The 17285-nt window shown below is 43.8% G+C and overlaps 2 protein-coding genes across 2 annotated transcripts in view; one reads left to right on the forward strand and one right to left on the reverse strand.

Annotated features, from left to right (window-relative positions):
• gas7b (growth arrest-specific 7b) overlaps window positions 1-6898 on the reverse strand; it is a 56674-nt gene extending 49776 nt beyond the window's left edge. The window contains exon 1 of the mRNA XM_079293788.1: window positions 6559-6898. Coding sequence (XP_079149914.1) covers window positions 6559-6738 — 180 coding nt within the window. The 5' untranslated portion in view covers window positions 6739-6898. The remainder of the gene's footprint in view (window positions 1-6558) is intronic.
• A 5361-nt stretch (window positions 6899-12259) lies between these two features.
• Window positions 12260-15811, forward strand: rsph1 (radial spoke head component 1). Its single transcript, XM_079294030.1, has 8 exons — window positions 12260-12410; window positions 12546-12659; window positions 13020-13125; window positions 13315-13405; window positions 13896-14031; window positions 14669-14740; window positions 15335-15434; window positions 15692-15811. The coding sequence occupies exons 1-8, from the start codon at window positions 12360-12362 to the stop codon at window positions 15736-15738; spliced, it is 717 nt and encodes a 238-aa protein (XP_079150156.1). The 5' UTR covers window positions 12260-12359; the 3' UTR covers window positions 15739-15811.
• Window positions 15812-17285: the final 1474 nt, after the last annotated feature.

A 17285-nucleotide genomic window follows, 5' to 3' on the forward strand; every position in this document is an offset into this window, starting at 1 on the left:
TTCATTGTTAGACACAGGTGTGTTCACTTCTTCACTTTGTACTGAGGAAGATCATCTGTGGTTGAAACATGATACCAGTCTTTGTTATTCCTCTCTATCTTTCTGTCTCTCTTCAGGCTCCACTAAGCATGACTAGTTAAATGTACACCGTTAGCTTGGCTCCTTGCAGTACGACAGAAAGCAGTAGTAGTTTTGTAGCATCATATACTGCGTGTATATTGCATTAAACTTATCAGCAATAACACAACAGACACAATCACTGTTAGCACGGTTCTCTGAAGGACTGACTTCAGACCAGAGCCCGCTGCACTGTTAATCTGTTGGGAACCATTAGCTGCTAGTGCTATTTGAAAGCCATAACCTATGAACAGCTCATGAATCATAAAAGAATAACTAAATAAAAGGGGCGCAATGTAGGGCTGGGCGATATGGAGAAAGTCAAATATCACAATATTTTTGACCAAATACCTCAATATAGATATTGTAGGGTTGACTATTGGTGCCATCACAAAATATTTACAAATAAGTAATCAGTAATGTGGGCATAACGACGAAGTGACTAAGTTTAATACCAAGAAAAGACAAGACTTAAGTCATATTACGATATTATGATATCCAAAATCTAAGACAATATCTAGTCACGATATCGATATATATTGTTAACTCCAAGCTCGAAGGGGCCGCACACAATGGATGGAGAATGGACCTGACAGTGTCAACTTTTGACTTGTTTACTTGTTTTATTATGAGCAGAAGGGAATAAGAGTTTGATCAACATTTACATCAATTTTGTTGTCCGTGTAGTTTTTACATACCAGTGATATTTTATGCTAATTTGGACACTATCACTGAGATAAAGATGAACTAGTTCAGTGTCAAATATACCATTCAATGGAGAAAAAAAACATGAATATCAAAAATAAAAGAACACATTTCAAGTACATCTTAATTATTGAATGATAAATATTGTATGATGGGCTGAAATGGAAGGCACCCAATGCATTCACTATAACCAAGTCAAACTAGGATTACAATGTACAGAGAAAAACACTGCAGGACGAGATCCGGACAGGACTTTCCGCTTTGACATGATTTTAATCAGTCTGAAGTTGCTTTCGCGTTGCCTGTCGATTGTGCACACGTCTCTTCAGTTGCATGCCCTTATAAGGAGCTGGTGGGGCGTTTCTGTATGCAAATCCAGGTGCATGCGATTTAAGAATCCTCATTCGGGGGAGCACAGTGTGCTCCCCCGAATGAGCGCCCCACCAGCTCCTTATAAGGGCATGCAACTGAAGAGAAGTGCACTTCGGCTGTGTAAGAACCCATTTTCAGGCGGAGATCTTTTCTGACGTTGGTCTTCCGATGTCCGTAAGAAAACATTTCAGAAGACACTTCAGAAAATGTTCGAGAATGAGGCCCAATGTGTTTCTGAATTAATTTTTACTTTATTTTGGAGAGCGACAGGGAAAGTCTCCGAGATCGACCGGTCGATGGCGATCGACGGGTTGGCGACCACTGCTCTAAAGCTTTCTTTGCGAGATTTAGAAGATTGGTTCCACTCTCGTGTCTCTCCGCTCAATAGGGAACAGGGAATCTTTTGGTTTTGAAGAGGAACTATATATATCATCTTTTTCTACATGCAAAATACAGTTGGTAAAGTGCAGTGAGTGTTGGACAAAGTGTAGTGCGATGCACCAGGCAGCAACAGGTTGTGAATGATTCATTCTGCTTAGAAGAATGGAGCTGTTTGTAGAACAAAGCCACAACACTGAGGATGACTACAGCAACAGATCAGAGCTGCATTGTTCACTGGGCCAGTTATACAAATCCCTGTCTGGGTGATTTATGATCATTTACGATTGTGAAAGTGAAGCGGTGGGGATGATTTCCTTACAGCGCCTCTCTGGACTTCAATAATGTACCAGCATGAGGAAATAGAGAAGTGTTCCTTTGTTTCACCATCAGTCATATCATTGTGACATCCTACACAATACGCCTCATCAACCTACCGATGACACACGCCGAGAGAACTGAAGAAACCCCCCAGTTCCGTTATGTGTGATTGAGCCTACGTGAAGTAGGAGTTGAATCTCTTATTTCCAGATTAACGAATGAAATATTTACTGATAGCCCCACCCATTACCACCCGTCACTCTTCTATCTGTATCGACCCCTCACAGTTCTACCTGTATCTATAGTCCCCTAACTGTTCTACCTGTATCTATAGACCCGTCACTGTTCTACCTGTATCGACCCGTCACTGTTCTACCTGTATCTATAGACCCGTCACTGTTCTACCTGTATCGACCCGTCACTATTCTACCTGTATCTATAGCCCCGTCACTGTTCTACCTGTATCGACCCGTCACTGTTCTACCTGTATCGATCCCTCACTGTTCTCCCTGTATCTATAGCCCCGTCACTGTTCTACCTGTATCGACCCGTCACTGTTCTACCTGTATCGATCCCTCACTGTTCTCCCTGTATCGATCCCTCACTGTTCTCCCTGTATCGACCCGTCACTGTTCTACCTGTATCGACCCGTCACTGTTCTACCTGTATCGACCCGTCACTGTTCTACCTGTATCGACTCCTCACTGTTCTACCTGTATCGACTCCTCACTGTTCTACCTGTATCGACTCCTCACTGTTCTACCTGTATCGACCCGTCACTGTTCTACCTGTATCGACCCCTCACTGTTCTACCTGTATCGACCCCTCACTGTTCTACCTGAATCTATAGACCCGTCACTGTTCTACCTGAATCGACCCATCACTGTTCTACCTGTATCTATCGACCCCTCACTGTTCTACCTGTATCGACCCCTCACTGTTCTACCTGTATCTATAGACCCGTCACTGTTCTACCTGAATCTATAGACCCGTCACAGTTCTACCTGTATCTATCGACCCCTCACTGTTCTACCTGTATCGACCCCTCACTGTTCTACCTGAATCTATAGACCCGTCACTGTTCTACCTGAATCGACCCATCACTGTTCTACCTGTATCTATCGACCCCTCACTGTTCTACCTGTATCGACCCCTCACTGTTCTACCTGTATCTATAGACCCGTCACTGTTCTACCTGAATCTATAGACCCGTCACAGTTCTACCTGTATCTATCGACCCCTCACTGTTCTACCTGTATCGACCCCTCACTGTTCTACCTGAATCTATAGACCCGTCACTGTTCTACCTGAATCGACCCATCACTGTTCTACCTGTATCTATCGACCCCTCACTGTTCTACCTGTATCGACCCCTCACTGTTCTACCTGTATCTATAGACCCGTCACTGTTCTACCTGAATCTATAGACCCGTCACTGTTCTACCTGTATCTATCGACCCCTCACTGTTCTACCTGTATCGACCCCTCACTGTTCTACCTGTATCTATAGACCCGTCACTGTTCTACCTGAATCTATAGACCCGTCACTGTTCTACCTGAATCTATAGACCCGTCACTGTTCTACCTGAATCGACCCATGACTGTTCTACCTGTATCTATCGACCCCTCACTGTTCTACCTGTATCGACCCCTCACTGTTCTACCTGAATCGACCCATCACTGTTCTACCTGTATCTATAGACCCGTCACTGTTCTACCTGAATCTATAGACCCGTCACTGTTCTACCTGTATCTATATACCCGTCACTGTTCTACCTGAATCGACCCGTCACTGTTCTACCTGTATCTATAGACTCGTCACTGTTCTACCTGAATCGACCAGTCACTGTTCTACCTGTATCTATAGACCCGTCACTGTTCTACCTGAATCTATAGACCCGTCACTGTTCTACCTGAATCTATTGACCCGTCACTGGTCTACCTGAATCAACCCATCACTGTTCTACCTGTATTTATTGACCCCTCACTGTTCTACCTGTATCTATAGACCCGTCACTGTTCTACCTGAATCGACCCCTCACTGTTCTACCTGTATCTATAGACCCGTCACTGTTCTACCTGAATCTATAGACCCATCACTGTTCTACCTGTATCTATAGACCCGTCACTGTTCTACCTGACTCTATAGACCCGTCACTGTTCTACCTGAATCTGTAGACCCGTCACTGTTCTACCTGAATTGACCCGTTACTGTTCTACCTGTATCTATAGACCCGTCACTGTTCTACCTGAATCTATAGACCCGTCACTGTTCTACCTGAATCTATAGACCCGTCACTGTTCTACCTGAATCTATAGACCCGTCACTGTTCTACCTGAATCTATTGACCCGTCACTGGTCTACCTGAATCAACCCATCACTGTTCTACCTGTATTTATTGACCCCTCACTGTTCTACCTGTATCTATAGACCCGTCACTGTTCTACCTGAATCGACCCATCACTGTTCTACCTGTATCTATAGACCCGTCACTGTTCTACCTGAATCTATAGACCCGTCACTGGTCTACCTGAATCAACCCATCACTGTTCTACCTGTATCTATCGACCCCTCACTGTTCTACCTGTATCGACCCCTCACTGTTCTACCTGTATCTATCGACCCCTCACTGTTCTACCTGTATCGACCCCTCACTGTTCTACCTGAATCTATAGACCCGTCACTGTTCTACCTGAATCGACCCATCACTGTTCTACCTGTATCTATCGACCCCTCACTGTTCTACCTGTATCGACCCCTCACTGTTCTACCTGTATCTATAGACCCGTCACTGTTCTACCTGAATCTATAGACCCGTCACTGTTCTACCTGAATCTATAGACCCGTCACTGTTCTACCTGAATCGACCCATGACTGTTCTACCTGTATCTATCGACCCCTCACTGTTCTACCTGTATCGACCCCTCACTGTTCTACCTGTATCTATAGACCCGTCACTGTTCTACCTGTATCTATAGACCCGTCACTGTTCTACCTGAATCGACCCGTCACTGTTCTACCTGTATCTATAGACCCGTCACTGTTCTACCTGAATCTATAGACCAGTCACTGTTCTACCTGTATCTATAGACCAGTCACTGTTCTACCTGAATCGACCCGTCACTGTTCTACCTGTATCTATAGACCAATTTAGCCTTTATCAAGCTCAGCATCAGTTTTAGAAAGTGTCCATGCATGAAATGACAGAGTAGATGAACATGAGGTCTGGTTTTAATCTCCATGAGATTAAAACCAGACCTCATGTTCATCTACTCTGTCATCTCATGCGTGTCCTCTCCAATAGGGCTGTAACGGACACATTCTGTATTATCTATTCATATGAGTGTGACGTTGGACCTTGGAAGCAATAGTTTGTGAATGCATTGTGAATGTTTATCACATATACCAGAGCTCAATGTGACATCTTATAGCCTGACTGATGATGAATTTGGAGGCTGCTATTGATATTGAGTTGTTTTTTATTTAAGACCACAATACTTAGCGATTGGAACATTCTGCAGTTAAAAAATAAACTTGCAAAAAGTATGTGTTGCACCACTGCCCTAAAATGACCAAAGACAGTCTCTTATTGGCTCACATTGACACCAATACCGTTACATCTAATGTCGACCGGTCAATACCTCATCTTCAAAATGTCTTATTTACCGCGATATTCAATTCCCAGCTCAGTAAATCAGAGAAAAGCTGCAAATCCTCACAATTGTCATGTTGGAGCCTGCGCAACTTTCACATTTTTGTTGGGAAATCAACAAAATAGTTGTTGATTTACTTTCTGTTGGTGAGTAAACTGCTAATCTTTTCAGCTTTCCATCCGAGGCGGACCTGTACTGTTTTTTTAAGAATGATAATATTATTGGTATTTGTAAGTAACAAGTATCCAATAATAATGTATTGGCTAATATCTATTCTATATCTTTTTTTCTAATACACAAACACTTTACATTCAGCATATATATTTTTTGAAATTTGACTGAGGAAGACTGGAACCAATTCTCTACAGAACAGAAGTCGTTTGTTCTCACATTCAGAGTGAAGACGTGAGACTAATAGCTCAGCCTCCTGCCGGGCCCTCTTGGATACAAGCTGATTATAACTAACTGTCAGAATACTGGGTGATGATGTCACCATCTGAACCACAAACGCAATTATTTTGATCACAGAGCCAAACACCAAAGAAACACCAAAGAAAGAAATACAAAGTGGGAGACCTTTATGAGTTTCAACAGCCGAGAGTCTGGGGCTCGGTGCGGGGGGGGAGACCATGAGCATTCACTCGCACAGAGAGGAGACCTGAGGATTTCACTGGAATGTGTGTGGAATGAGGAAGTGTGCAGCCACTGGGCCGCTCAGCCAGGCAGAGAGCTGCCTGCTGGGAAGGTTAGTTAATCTGACCAGCACAGCACGAGAAACCCATTTATTAGTGCGTCTGTCAATGCGCTCATTATGTGTCCAGTTACACCCTTCTACCCTGCTCACTTTGAGTGTGTGTGCGTGTGCGTGTGTGTCAGAGACAATTTCGAAAATAAAAATATTGCATTTCATAATTTAAAAAAAAACATTTTTAAAAGTCAACGTGACCTTATCAATTCAGATCAAACTAAGACTTACTCCAAATAAGTAATACGAAGTGTTGTTTTTCTTACCTCCAGGACCTGGACATAGCTCGAGGGAAACCATCCTCTGGCTCCATCCCGCTCTCCTTCCCACCAACCTCCGGGCAGAGCCTGGACCACCTGAATAATGTCCCCGGCCTCGAAGCCCAGTCCCTGCTGGTGCTGCTCCCCGCTGAACGGGTACAAACTTCTGCAGTACGATCCAGACATCGCCAGCGCTACTTCTCTCTCACACGGGCAGTGATGATGACACTCCGCTCCTCGGCACCAACAAGTCTAACTTTGTGAGTGAAGTGAAAGTTTGAGTCCGGTGCTGGTCTCAGCTCGTAGAGCAGCGAAGCGGAGCGAAACTTGTGTGAAGCTGGTGAACAGGTTCTCCTCCTCAGCGCTCTGCTCCTCCAGCTGCACGCTCCGTACCGTTCGCTGCAAGAGCAGCGTCAAGCTCCACGGAGCGAGAGGGGTGGAAATGGATGTCTCATAAATCTCACTTCAAAATAAAAGCACAACGTGTTGTAAAGTTTGTGAACGGGACAGGCTATGTTGTACGCGCTTTTATTTTGTTAGCAACTTTTCAGTGACAAGAATGAACTTTTATGGTCAACATTTAAAGGTATTCTCAGTAGGCTACTACCAGCTACTACTACTACTACTACTACTACTACTACACATTACCATTACCTGGCTGTAGTGCCTGTAGTAGGCTACCTATATTACCTATACCTGTATTACCTGTACCTTTATTACCTGTAGTACCTGTATTACCTGTATTACCTGTAGTACCTGTATTACCTGTAGTACCTTTATTACCTGTAGTACCTGTATTACCTGTAGTACCTGTATTACCTGTAGTGGTAACCTACTAGGCTACCATAAAGATGAGCCTGTAGCAATGGCAGTAAACTTAGCACATAGCAATGTGTTTGTTCATTTTTCATATCTATCAGTGTTAAAGTGTTTTGTCACACATTTACAAACTGCCTATACCAGTGTGTTAATTGTGCTATATAAATGTATACTATAACTATGAATTTATAGTATCATAATTATCATGAAGAACTGACAGCTCCCATCCTAAATCATATGTAATAATTATTACTAATGATTTAGGAACATCTATATTTTTTTTCCTGGCATGTGATTTGTATGGAACTGTGCTTTTTAAGTTTTAGTGTATAAGACCTGAGCCAGTCCTAACTATAAACCTGAGCCAGTCCTAACTATAGACCTGAGCCAGCCCTAACTATGAACCTGAGCCAGCCCTAACCATAAACCTGAGCCAGCCCTATAACTATAAACCTGAGCCAGCCCTAACTATAAACCTGAGCCAGCCCTAACTATAAACCTGAGCCAGCCCTAACTATAGACCTGAGCCAGCCCAAACTATAAACCTGAGCCAGCCCTAACTATAAACCTGAGCCAGCCCTAACTATAAACCTGAGCCAGCCCTAACCATAAACCTGAGCCAGCCCTAACTATAAACCTGAGCCAGCCCTAACTATAAACCTGAGCCAGCCCTAACTATAGACCTGAGCCAGCCCAAACTATAAACCTGAGCCAGCCCTATAACTATAAACCTGAGCCAGCCCTAACTATAAACCTGAGCCAGCCCTAACTATAGACCTGAGCCAGCCCAAACTATAAACCGGAGCCAGCCCTATAACTATAAACCTGAGCCAGCCCTAACTATAAACCTGAGCCAGCCCTAACTATAGACCTGAGCCAGTCCTAACTATATACCTGAGCCAGCCCTAACTATAAACCTGAGCCAGCCCTAACCATAAACCTGAGCCAGCCCTAACTATAAACCTGAGCCAGCCCTAACTATCAACCTGAGCCAGCACTAACCATACACCTGAGCCAGTCCTATAACTATAGACCTGAGCCAGCCCCAACTATAAACCTGAGCCAGCCCTAACTGTAAACCTGAGCCAGCCTTAACTATATACCTGAGCCAGCCCTAACTATAAACCTGAGCCAGCCTCAACTAAAGACCTGAGCCAGCCTCAACTAAAGACCTGAGCCAGCCCTAACTATAAACCTGAGCCAGCCCTAACTATAAACCTGAGCCAGCCTTAACTAAAGACCTGAGCCAGCCCTAACTATAAACCTGAGCCAGCCCTAACTATAAACCTGAGCCAGCCTCAACTAAAGACCTGAGCCAGCCTAACTATAAACCTGAGCCAGCCTTAACTAAAGACCTGAGCCAGCCCTAACTATAAACCTGAGCCAGCCCTAACTATAGTCCTGAGCCAGCCCTAACTATAAACCTGAGCCAGCCCTAACTATAGACCTGAGCCAGCCCTAACTATAAACCTGAGCCAGCCCTAACTATAGACCTGAGCCAGCCCTAACTATAAACCTGAGCCAGCCCTAACTATAAACCTGAGCCAGCCCTAACTATAAACCTGAGCCAGCCCTAACTATAGACCTTAGCCAGCCCTAACTATAAACCTGAGCCAGCCCTAACTATAAACCTGAGCCAGCCCTAACTATAAACCTGAGCCAGCCCTAACTATAAACCTGAGCCAGCCCTAACTATAAACCTGAGCCAGCCCTAACTATAAACCTGAGCCAGCCTTAACTAAAGACCTGAGCCAGCCCTAACTATAAACCTGAGCCAGCCCTAACTATAAACCTGAGCCAGCCCTAACTATAAACCTGAGCCAGCCCTAACTATAAACCTGAGCCAGCCCTAACTATAAACCTGAGCCAGCCCTAACTATAAACCTGAGCCAGCCCTAACTATAAACCTGAGCCAGCTCTAACTATAAACCTGAGCCAGCCCTAACTATAAACCTGAGCCAGCCCTAACTATAAACCTGAGCCAGCCCTAACTATAAACCTGAGCCAGCCTAACTATAAACCTGAGCCAGCCCTAACTATAAACCTGAGCCACCCTCAACTAAAGACCTGAGCCAGCCTAACTATAAACCTGAGCCAGCCCTAACTATAAACCTGAGCCAGCTCTAACTATAAACCTGAGCCAGCCCTAACTATAAACCTGAGCCAGCCTTAACTAAAGACCTGAGCCAGCCCTAACTATAAACCTGAGCCAGCCCTCACTATAAACCTGAGCCAGCCCTAACTATAAACCTGAGCCAGCCCTAACTATAAACCTGATCCAGCCCTAACTATAAACCTGAGCCAGCCTTAACTAAAGACCTGAGCAAGCCCTAACTATAAACCTGAGCCAGCCCTAACTATAAACCTGAGCCAGCTTCAACTAAAGACCTGAGCCAGCCCTAACTATAAACCTGAGCCAGCCCTAACTATAAACCTGAGCCAGCCCTAACTATAAACCTGAGCCAGCCCTAACTATAAACCTGAGCCAGCCCTAACTATAAACCTGAGCCAGCCTTAACTAAAGACCTGAGCCAGCCCTAACTATAAACCTGAGCCAGCCCTAACTATAGTCCTGAGCCAGCCCTAACTATAAACCTGAGCCAGCCCTAACTATAGACCTGAGCCAGCCCTAACTATAAACCTGAGCCAGCCCTAACTATAGACCTGAGCCAGCCCTAACTATAAACCTGAGCCAGCCCTAACTATAAACCTGAGCCAGCCCTAACTATAAACCTGAGCCAGCCCTAACTATAGACCTTATCCAGCCCTAACTATAAACCTGAGCCAGCCCTAACTATAAACCTGAGCCAGCCCTAACTATAAACCTGAGCCAGCCCTAACTATAAACCTGAGCCAGCCCTAACTATAAACCTGAGCCAGCCCTAACTATAAACCTGAGCCAGCCTTAACTAAAGACCTGAGCCAGCCCTAACTATAAACCTGAGCCAGCCCTAACTATAAACCTGAGCCAGCTTCAACTAAAGACCTGAGCCAGCCCTAACTATAAACCTGAGCCAGCCCTAACTATAAACCTGAGCCAGCCCTAACTATAAACCTGAGCCAGCCCTAACTATAAACCTGAGCCAGCCCTAACTATAAACCTGAGCCAGCCCTAACTATAAACCTGAGCCAGCTCTAACTATAAACCTGAGCCAGCCCTAACTATAAACCTGAGCCAGCCTTAACTAAAGACCTGAGCCAGCCCTAACTATAAACCTGAGCCAGCCCTAACTATAAACCTGAGCCAGCCCTAACTATAAACCTGAGCCAGCCCTAACTATAAACCTGAGCCAGCCCTAACTATAAACCTGAGCCAGCCTTAACTAAAGACCTGAGCAAGCCCTAACTATAAACCTGAGCCAGCCCTAACTATAAACCTGAGCCAGCTTCAACTAAAGACCTGAGCCAGCCCTAACTATAAACCTGAGCCAGCTTCAACTAAAGACCTGAGCCAGCCCTAACTATAAACCTGAGCCAGCCCTAACTATAAACCTGAGCCAGCCCTAACTATAAACCTGAGCCAGCCCTAACTATAAACCTGAGCCAGCCCTAACTATAAACCTGAGCCAGCCTAACTATAAACCTGAGCCAGCCCTAACTATAAACCTGAGCCAGCCTCAACTAAAGACCTGAGCCAGCCTAACTATAAACCTGAGCCAGCCCTAACTATAAACCTGAGCCAGCTCTAACTATAAACCTGAGCCAGCCCTAACTATAAACCTGAGCCAGCCTTAACTAAAGACCTGAGCCAGCCCTAACTATAAACCTGAGCCAGCCCTCACTATAAACCTGAGCCAGCCCTAACTATAAACCTGAGCCAGCCCTAACTATAAACCTGAGCCAGCCCTAACTATAAACCTGAGCCAGCCTTAACTAAAGACCTGAGCAAGCCCTAACTATAAACCTGAGCCAGCCCTAACTATAAACCTGAGCCAGCTTCAACTAAAGACCTGAGCCAGCCCTAACTATAAACCTGAGCCAGCCCTAACTATAAACCTGAGCCAGCCCTAACTATAAACCTGAGCCAGCCCTAACTATAAACCTGAGCCAGCCCTAACTATAAACCTGAGCCAGCCCTAACTATAAACCTGAGCCAGCCTCAACTAAAGACCTGAGCCAGCCTAACTATAAACCTGAGCCAGCCCTAACTATAAACCTGAGCCAACTCTAACTATAAACCTGAGCCAGCTCTAACTATAAACCTGAGCCAGCCTTAACTATAGACGTTATATAACGTTATAGTTCTCTCAAACAATGTAACGAAGATGCTCATCAGAGTGGATTTAGAAGTGGGTGGCCAACGAAAGAATAAGTAGGTATACGCCGTATATACCTGCAGATGCCCTGCATTACACCACTGCTTAGATGACAAGCTACATTTGACCGAAAACTAGCTAGCCATATCCAAATATTATCATAGATTATGTATTATTATATAAGACAACTCTTAACACCACCGCACTAAAGTAACCTAAATCTAGGTATGATTGCATGTTGCAAAAATAAAAACACCCTCAGTCTTATTATTTCATCAGTCTCACTCATTGGATCATGAGAGATGAGGGTTGTGCAACAAACTGCAACCACTGTGTCTCGTGACTGCAATGACATGAGGCAGGGGAGAGCGAGATATTTTGGCTGAATGTTATCAACGTTTTCAATAGCACCTTCAATGCGCTGTATTTCCAATTAAGCACTTTTCATTCAGAAAAAAACAGAAGTAGAATTGTTAAAACTTTTTTCAAAATCCTGACATAGTAATCTCGCTATTAATTAAAAACGTCAGATGTTTGTTTCTCTCAAGTAAATGCAGCTTCCTTAGGATAGCCGGTTAACTTCCAGCCATATGCAGCTCCTGGTCACGTGGGTTTGACCGTTGTCACGGTAACCGTAAACTAGCAAGAGCGCACTGAGCATCTCTCCAGTCTTTACTAACGTTTGGCAAACTTTAGCGTACATCGTCCACACTTCGAAAGTGACTGAGAACTATGTCGTATGTAGGCTCTGATGAGTTGGATGATGACCGCAGTATACTCGGGGTGAGAGAAAATAATGAAAACTCTGTTCAGTGACGTTAGCTGGCTGAAGCTAACGGTAGCATGTGGCTGTGTGTTCATCTGTGTCACATTTCCTCTGTCTTTGGACACTTATGCTCTGCTTTGTTTCACCGGAAGCAATATGAAGGGGACAGGAATGAAGCAGGGGAGAGGCACGGAGTCGGGAAAGCTGATCTGCGCAACGGAGACATATATCAGGGTCGGTACGAGTACGGCTCGAGGCACGGACAGGTAACAGTTAAGATAACTAACGTTAGGTTACTAAGGTGCCTTTGTGGAGTCCAAAGCATGTCCACCAGTTTAAGGTAAGCCCGTAGGCCCAGTGGGGCTGACAGCAAACTGAGTCCCACTCAGGACAAGTAACTGTACGCATTCAAACACAGCGCGCACTACACGACAGGGCTGCTGCTGCAAAGTCTACACTGACATCCTATTAGGCTACTCTACATTCGATTTTGTATCGGTACACATTCAGTCTATGACGGAAACAGTGTTTCTGTTATTGCCCTAAAGGTTTACATTATGTTACATGGAAAAGATAGTCTCTTTGACGACTATATTTATCTTATCTTTGACTGTTCTGTCTAATAGGGGACATATCGCTTTGAGAATGGGGCAAGATATGTGGGAGACTATTACCAGAACAAGAAACATGGACAGGGCACCTTCTACTATCCAGATGGCTCTCAATATGAAGGTACAGTAAAGTTAAAACATATGAGTTGAGATAGTTGCCAACGTCTTTATTTCAGTGGTGTGTGCAGGGAGGCTATCAACATTTCTGTTTACAGTCGTGTGAAGGGTTTAAACGTGAACAGCTGACATGGGTCCAGCTGAAGCCTCCACACAGATCTTCAGAAACACACTCTTACTGTTGTCTTTTCAGGGTCGTGGGTTGAGGACCTGAGACAGGGTCATGGGGTCTACACTTACCCCAACGGAGACACGTATGATGGAGAGTGGCTGCTTCATATGAGGTATAACTACAACTTTTAAAATCACAAGTGTCACTGAGGTGTTTGTCGTTTTATTTTCAGAAGGCACACATTCCTGTACCTCCTTGATTTAAAGCCTCCTTGCTTTATTTTTCCTATGATACAGAGAAATGCATGAGAATGTGATTTATCTTGGGAAATGACTGCTGTAGAGAATAGAAATATGAATGAAGTGTGTATTTGCTTCCTTGCAGGTCAAACAACATGTATGCTGATGACATTGTTCAGATTTCTCAGTTGCATATGTTGTTTCAACAGCATTAAAAACACAATATATGAATATACAGGATGTATTGATATATGAAATGCAGTCACTGAAAAGCTGGTAAAATAACAGTTATAAATATGTGTCAAAAACTTAGTTTCAACATCAACGTCTTACAACCTGTACATTACCTTATCCATTCACATGAGGTACAGAGAATGGGAGTTTTAAAAACTGCTGACATGCTTGGTGTTATGTGATTACCAGGCATGGACAGGGCATTTACCACCACAGTGAAACCGGCTCAATGTACAAAGGCTCATGGGCGAATGGCAAGATGGAGTCAGCTGGAGAGTACATCCACTCTAACCACAGATACAAGGGCAACTTTGTCAACAATAGTGTAAGTTCTCCTTTGGTTACTCGTTCACAGAACGCTTGGCAATGGATTAATGAAGAATCATGAGCTTCTTCCACTGTAGTCTGAGTAGTTGCAGGGGACAATAATAGTCTAGATCAGAGGTCTTCAACAGGGGGTCCGCGGAGGTACTGCAGGGGGCCACCCTACTCACTGTACCTTGCACATGTTTAAAATAACAACATGAATATATGCCAGTATCAGAAAAAAAGCCATAATGCTTGCTCATAGATATACAGTTTATGACAACTTAGGATTCACTTTTGTAGCTCTGGTCATAAGTGCAATCAATGATAACATTGTTATTGCTAAGATTTCAGAATGCCAGAACATTGCTAAAAATAGATCCAATCTGACAGGAAACATGAGCAGTCTGATGATCAGACCGGTTATAAACCCTCAGGTGAGACAAACAGTGTTATTATTAGCTATCCATCACACAACATTGCACTTTGGATATAACCGCCAAGGTAAGAGGAAGCTACTCTGGTCAAGCTGTTGTCAAGTTGTTCGAAAAACATATTTTTTACTTTAAATGATGAATTGTTTTTGTATCATTTTGATCTGTAACATTGTCAGAGAAGATTCTTTCCTCGTCAGTGAATTCCTTCTCATCTTGCAGCCACGCGGTCTCGGGAAGTACGTGTTCGACACTGGGTGTGAGCAGCACGGTGAATACCATCAAGCAGAGCAGGTAATTCAACAACAACACATCAGGATCATCTGGGAAACCGGACCTTTGTCAGGGCACACGGAATGCCTGTCATGATATGACACCCAGTGACAGAGACACAACAGAAACTCCAGCCAGCGACTGGTGGAGAGAACAGTAAACCTATAAAAACACAGAAGTCGCCCTACCCGGGCTCCAGAGACGGTTATCTCACTTAAGGGACCTCAGGAGGAGCAGAGGAGGTGCTGCCACTGCCTTTATTCACAACCTTCTGTCAGTAGCATGGGTCACTCAGCTACATCAGTGTCTTGCATGGTGACAATGATAAGAATGTTGTTTCATGTACAAGAATGCTTTGCTGTTGTTGAATATCCTCGAAGTATTCTCCTTCTTCTGTGGCACACATGCCTGATCTACATGCACGTTTGACATTATACGCATGATGTGATTGGTCATGTTGACTGACAATATAAATACATCAGGATGCATGTTAAGAACTATAAGCCTTGCGCCACACACATTCATGCTGCTTCCTTGTAACAAATACTGAACACAGGGAAAACATCAAGATGAAATCATACCTACATTTTTCTTGCCTTGCTCCATTCTTTGCAGGTTCGAGCTGAGGGCGAGTTGGTCTCAACCGCCACCCTCAACTGGATTCCTAAGTATGTCACGGGCCTGACGCTGTGGACTCCAGGCAAAGACACTTCAGGTGAACTTCATCAAAACTATTGATAGAAATACAATAGACCTGCAGTAAATATACCTTAGTCTTTGTTGTTTGTTGTTGTTACTGGGGCAGACATTCAACTCCGTGGCTGTTTTTGTCACTGTAGTTTGAAGAGTTGCTGTTATATGAATCAAAGAGACCAGACAGGATATAAAGAGTCCTGGAAGTGACATGTGTAAAAAGATAAGGGCTCAAAATCTGCGCTTGTGTTCGTGAGTTTGTCTGTTTCCTTTGGCCAGGTGGGGAAAAGGAAAGCGCTTCAGCAGAGGAGGGAGCAGAGAACTGACCTGTGAGATCGATCCACAATCCTGCATCTTTCAACCTGTTTACGAAGCAAAACAACATAAATATACTCATACATATGTAAATAAATATGTTAAGCTTGTGTTGTCCCATGAAGATGTGTGGTTGTAGCAACTGGAAACTTTCCATTGCCTACTGTAATGAATTACCATTGGATGTATTCAGTGTGCACTTTTCATACAGTGCCGTGCCATTCTGTGGCAATTTACAGAACAATATCATCTTATGTAGAAGGGAAACTTTATCCTAATAATGTAACCAAAAATAACAACCCCCATTACAGGTTTAACCTTAGTACAGTAGCTGCAGGGCCAGTCAAAGCCTTTTCGGGGCTCGAAGCAGCTTATTAGTTTAAGTCATATCCATTTTTATTTGTATAGCGCCAAATCACAACAGAAAGTATCTCATGAGAGTTTTCGTAAAGAGCAGCTCTAGACCGTACCCTTCAATTTACAGAGACGAAACATTTCCCCATGAGCCAGCAGCGGCCCTTTACCAGGAAGAGACCTGGAACAGAACCAGGCTCTGAGTGGGCAGTGAGTTTACCAAATATGCCTCAGACCGCCAAGAACTGCAAAACTAGCAGACCCGACTAGGAGTCCCCTGTATTTCTCATACTTCCTCCTGTTCAATGCACTTCACTCAGTGTTACATTCTGAAGAACATGTGTGAGTGAAAGAGCATAGGGAGTGAGGTGGACTCCTGGAGGCTTTCAGACAACTTATATGCTTTATGATTAGCTTCTATCAAATGAATGGAAACAAATTGAGCTGAAATATGTGCTGAAAATACCAAGTGTGCTCAGACAAATGTAGGGGAGGATTCATTGTTTGGAAGAGCTGATTTAGTAGCTGCTAAGAAATCAATTATTTATTATTTCACAAACAAACACTTTCTCTTTGTTTTTTTGTTCAAATAACAAAAATCTGTCCACAGTAATTCTTCAAGGTGTAAAAATCTTGATCAAAATCATTTAGAGATGTGTTTTTCTATCTTGTTGTAAATGTGTTGTTTTCATTGAGAGCATCTTATATCAGCCTTAATTATGAACAGTAGTTGTGAACAATACAGAGAGCTTATGGTTCAGTAGCACAAGATGAGGTTTACAGTTTGAAGTGACTGAAGGTCAGAGAATAGGTCAGAGAATAATGGGTCACAGTTGTTTGCTAATTTTGTTATTATCGGAAGCAAACTGTCTCTATGGAAGTATGAAAATCTCTTTCCATCAAAGGAAAGGGTGCACTATGGGGAATTGCATATTGATAAAAAGAAGCCATATTCACTTGTTCTGAATATCCGGTCTTTCTAACAGCATTATTTTGAAGGCTGCAGCCGGAAGTAGCGTTGATTGGCCTATTCGTCGCTTGCTTGACAGACTACGTTGGTTATTGTACTTGTCACCGTGTGGGACGATACAGGAAATTCAGCACTACAACAAACCAAAGAGCCTGGCTGGATTTCATCATGTGCGGAAGTTGAGAGCGTACCGGGCTGTGTTAGTGTCTGCTCTGTACTCAACCTTCACGTCAC

Source organism: Melanostigma gelatinosum (genome assembly GCF_949748355.1).
Source record: "Melanostigma gelatinosum genome assembly, chromosome: 21".
Classification (NCBI taxonomy): Eukaryota; Metazoa; Chordata; class Actinopteri; order Perciformes; family Zoarcidae; genus Melanostigma; species Melanostigma gelatinosum.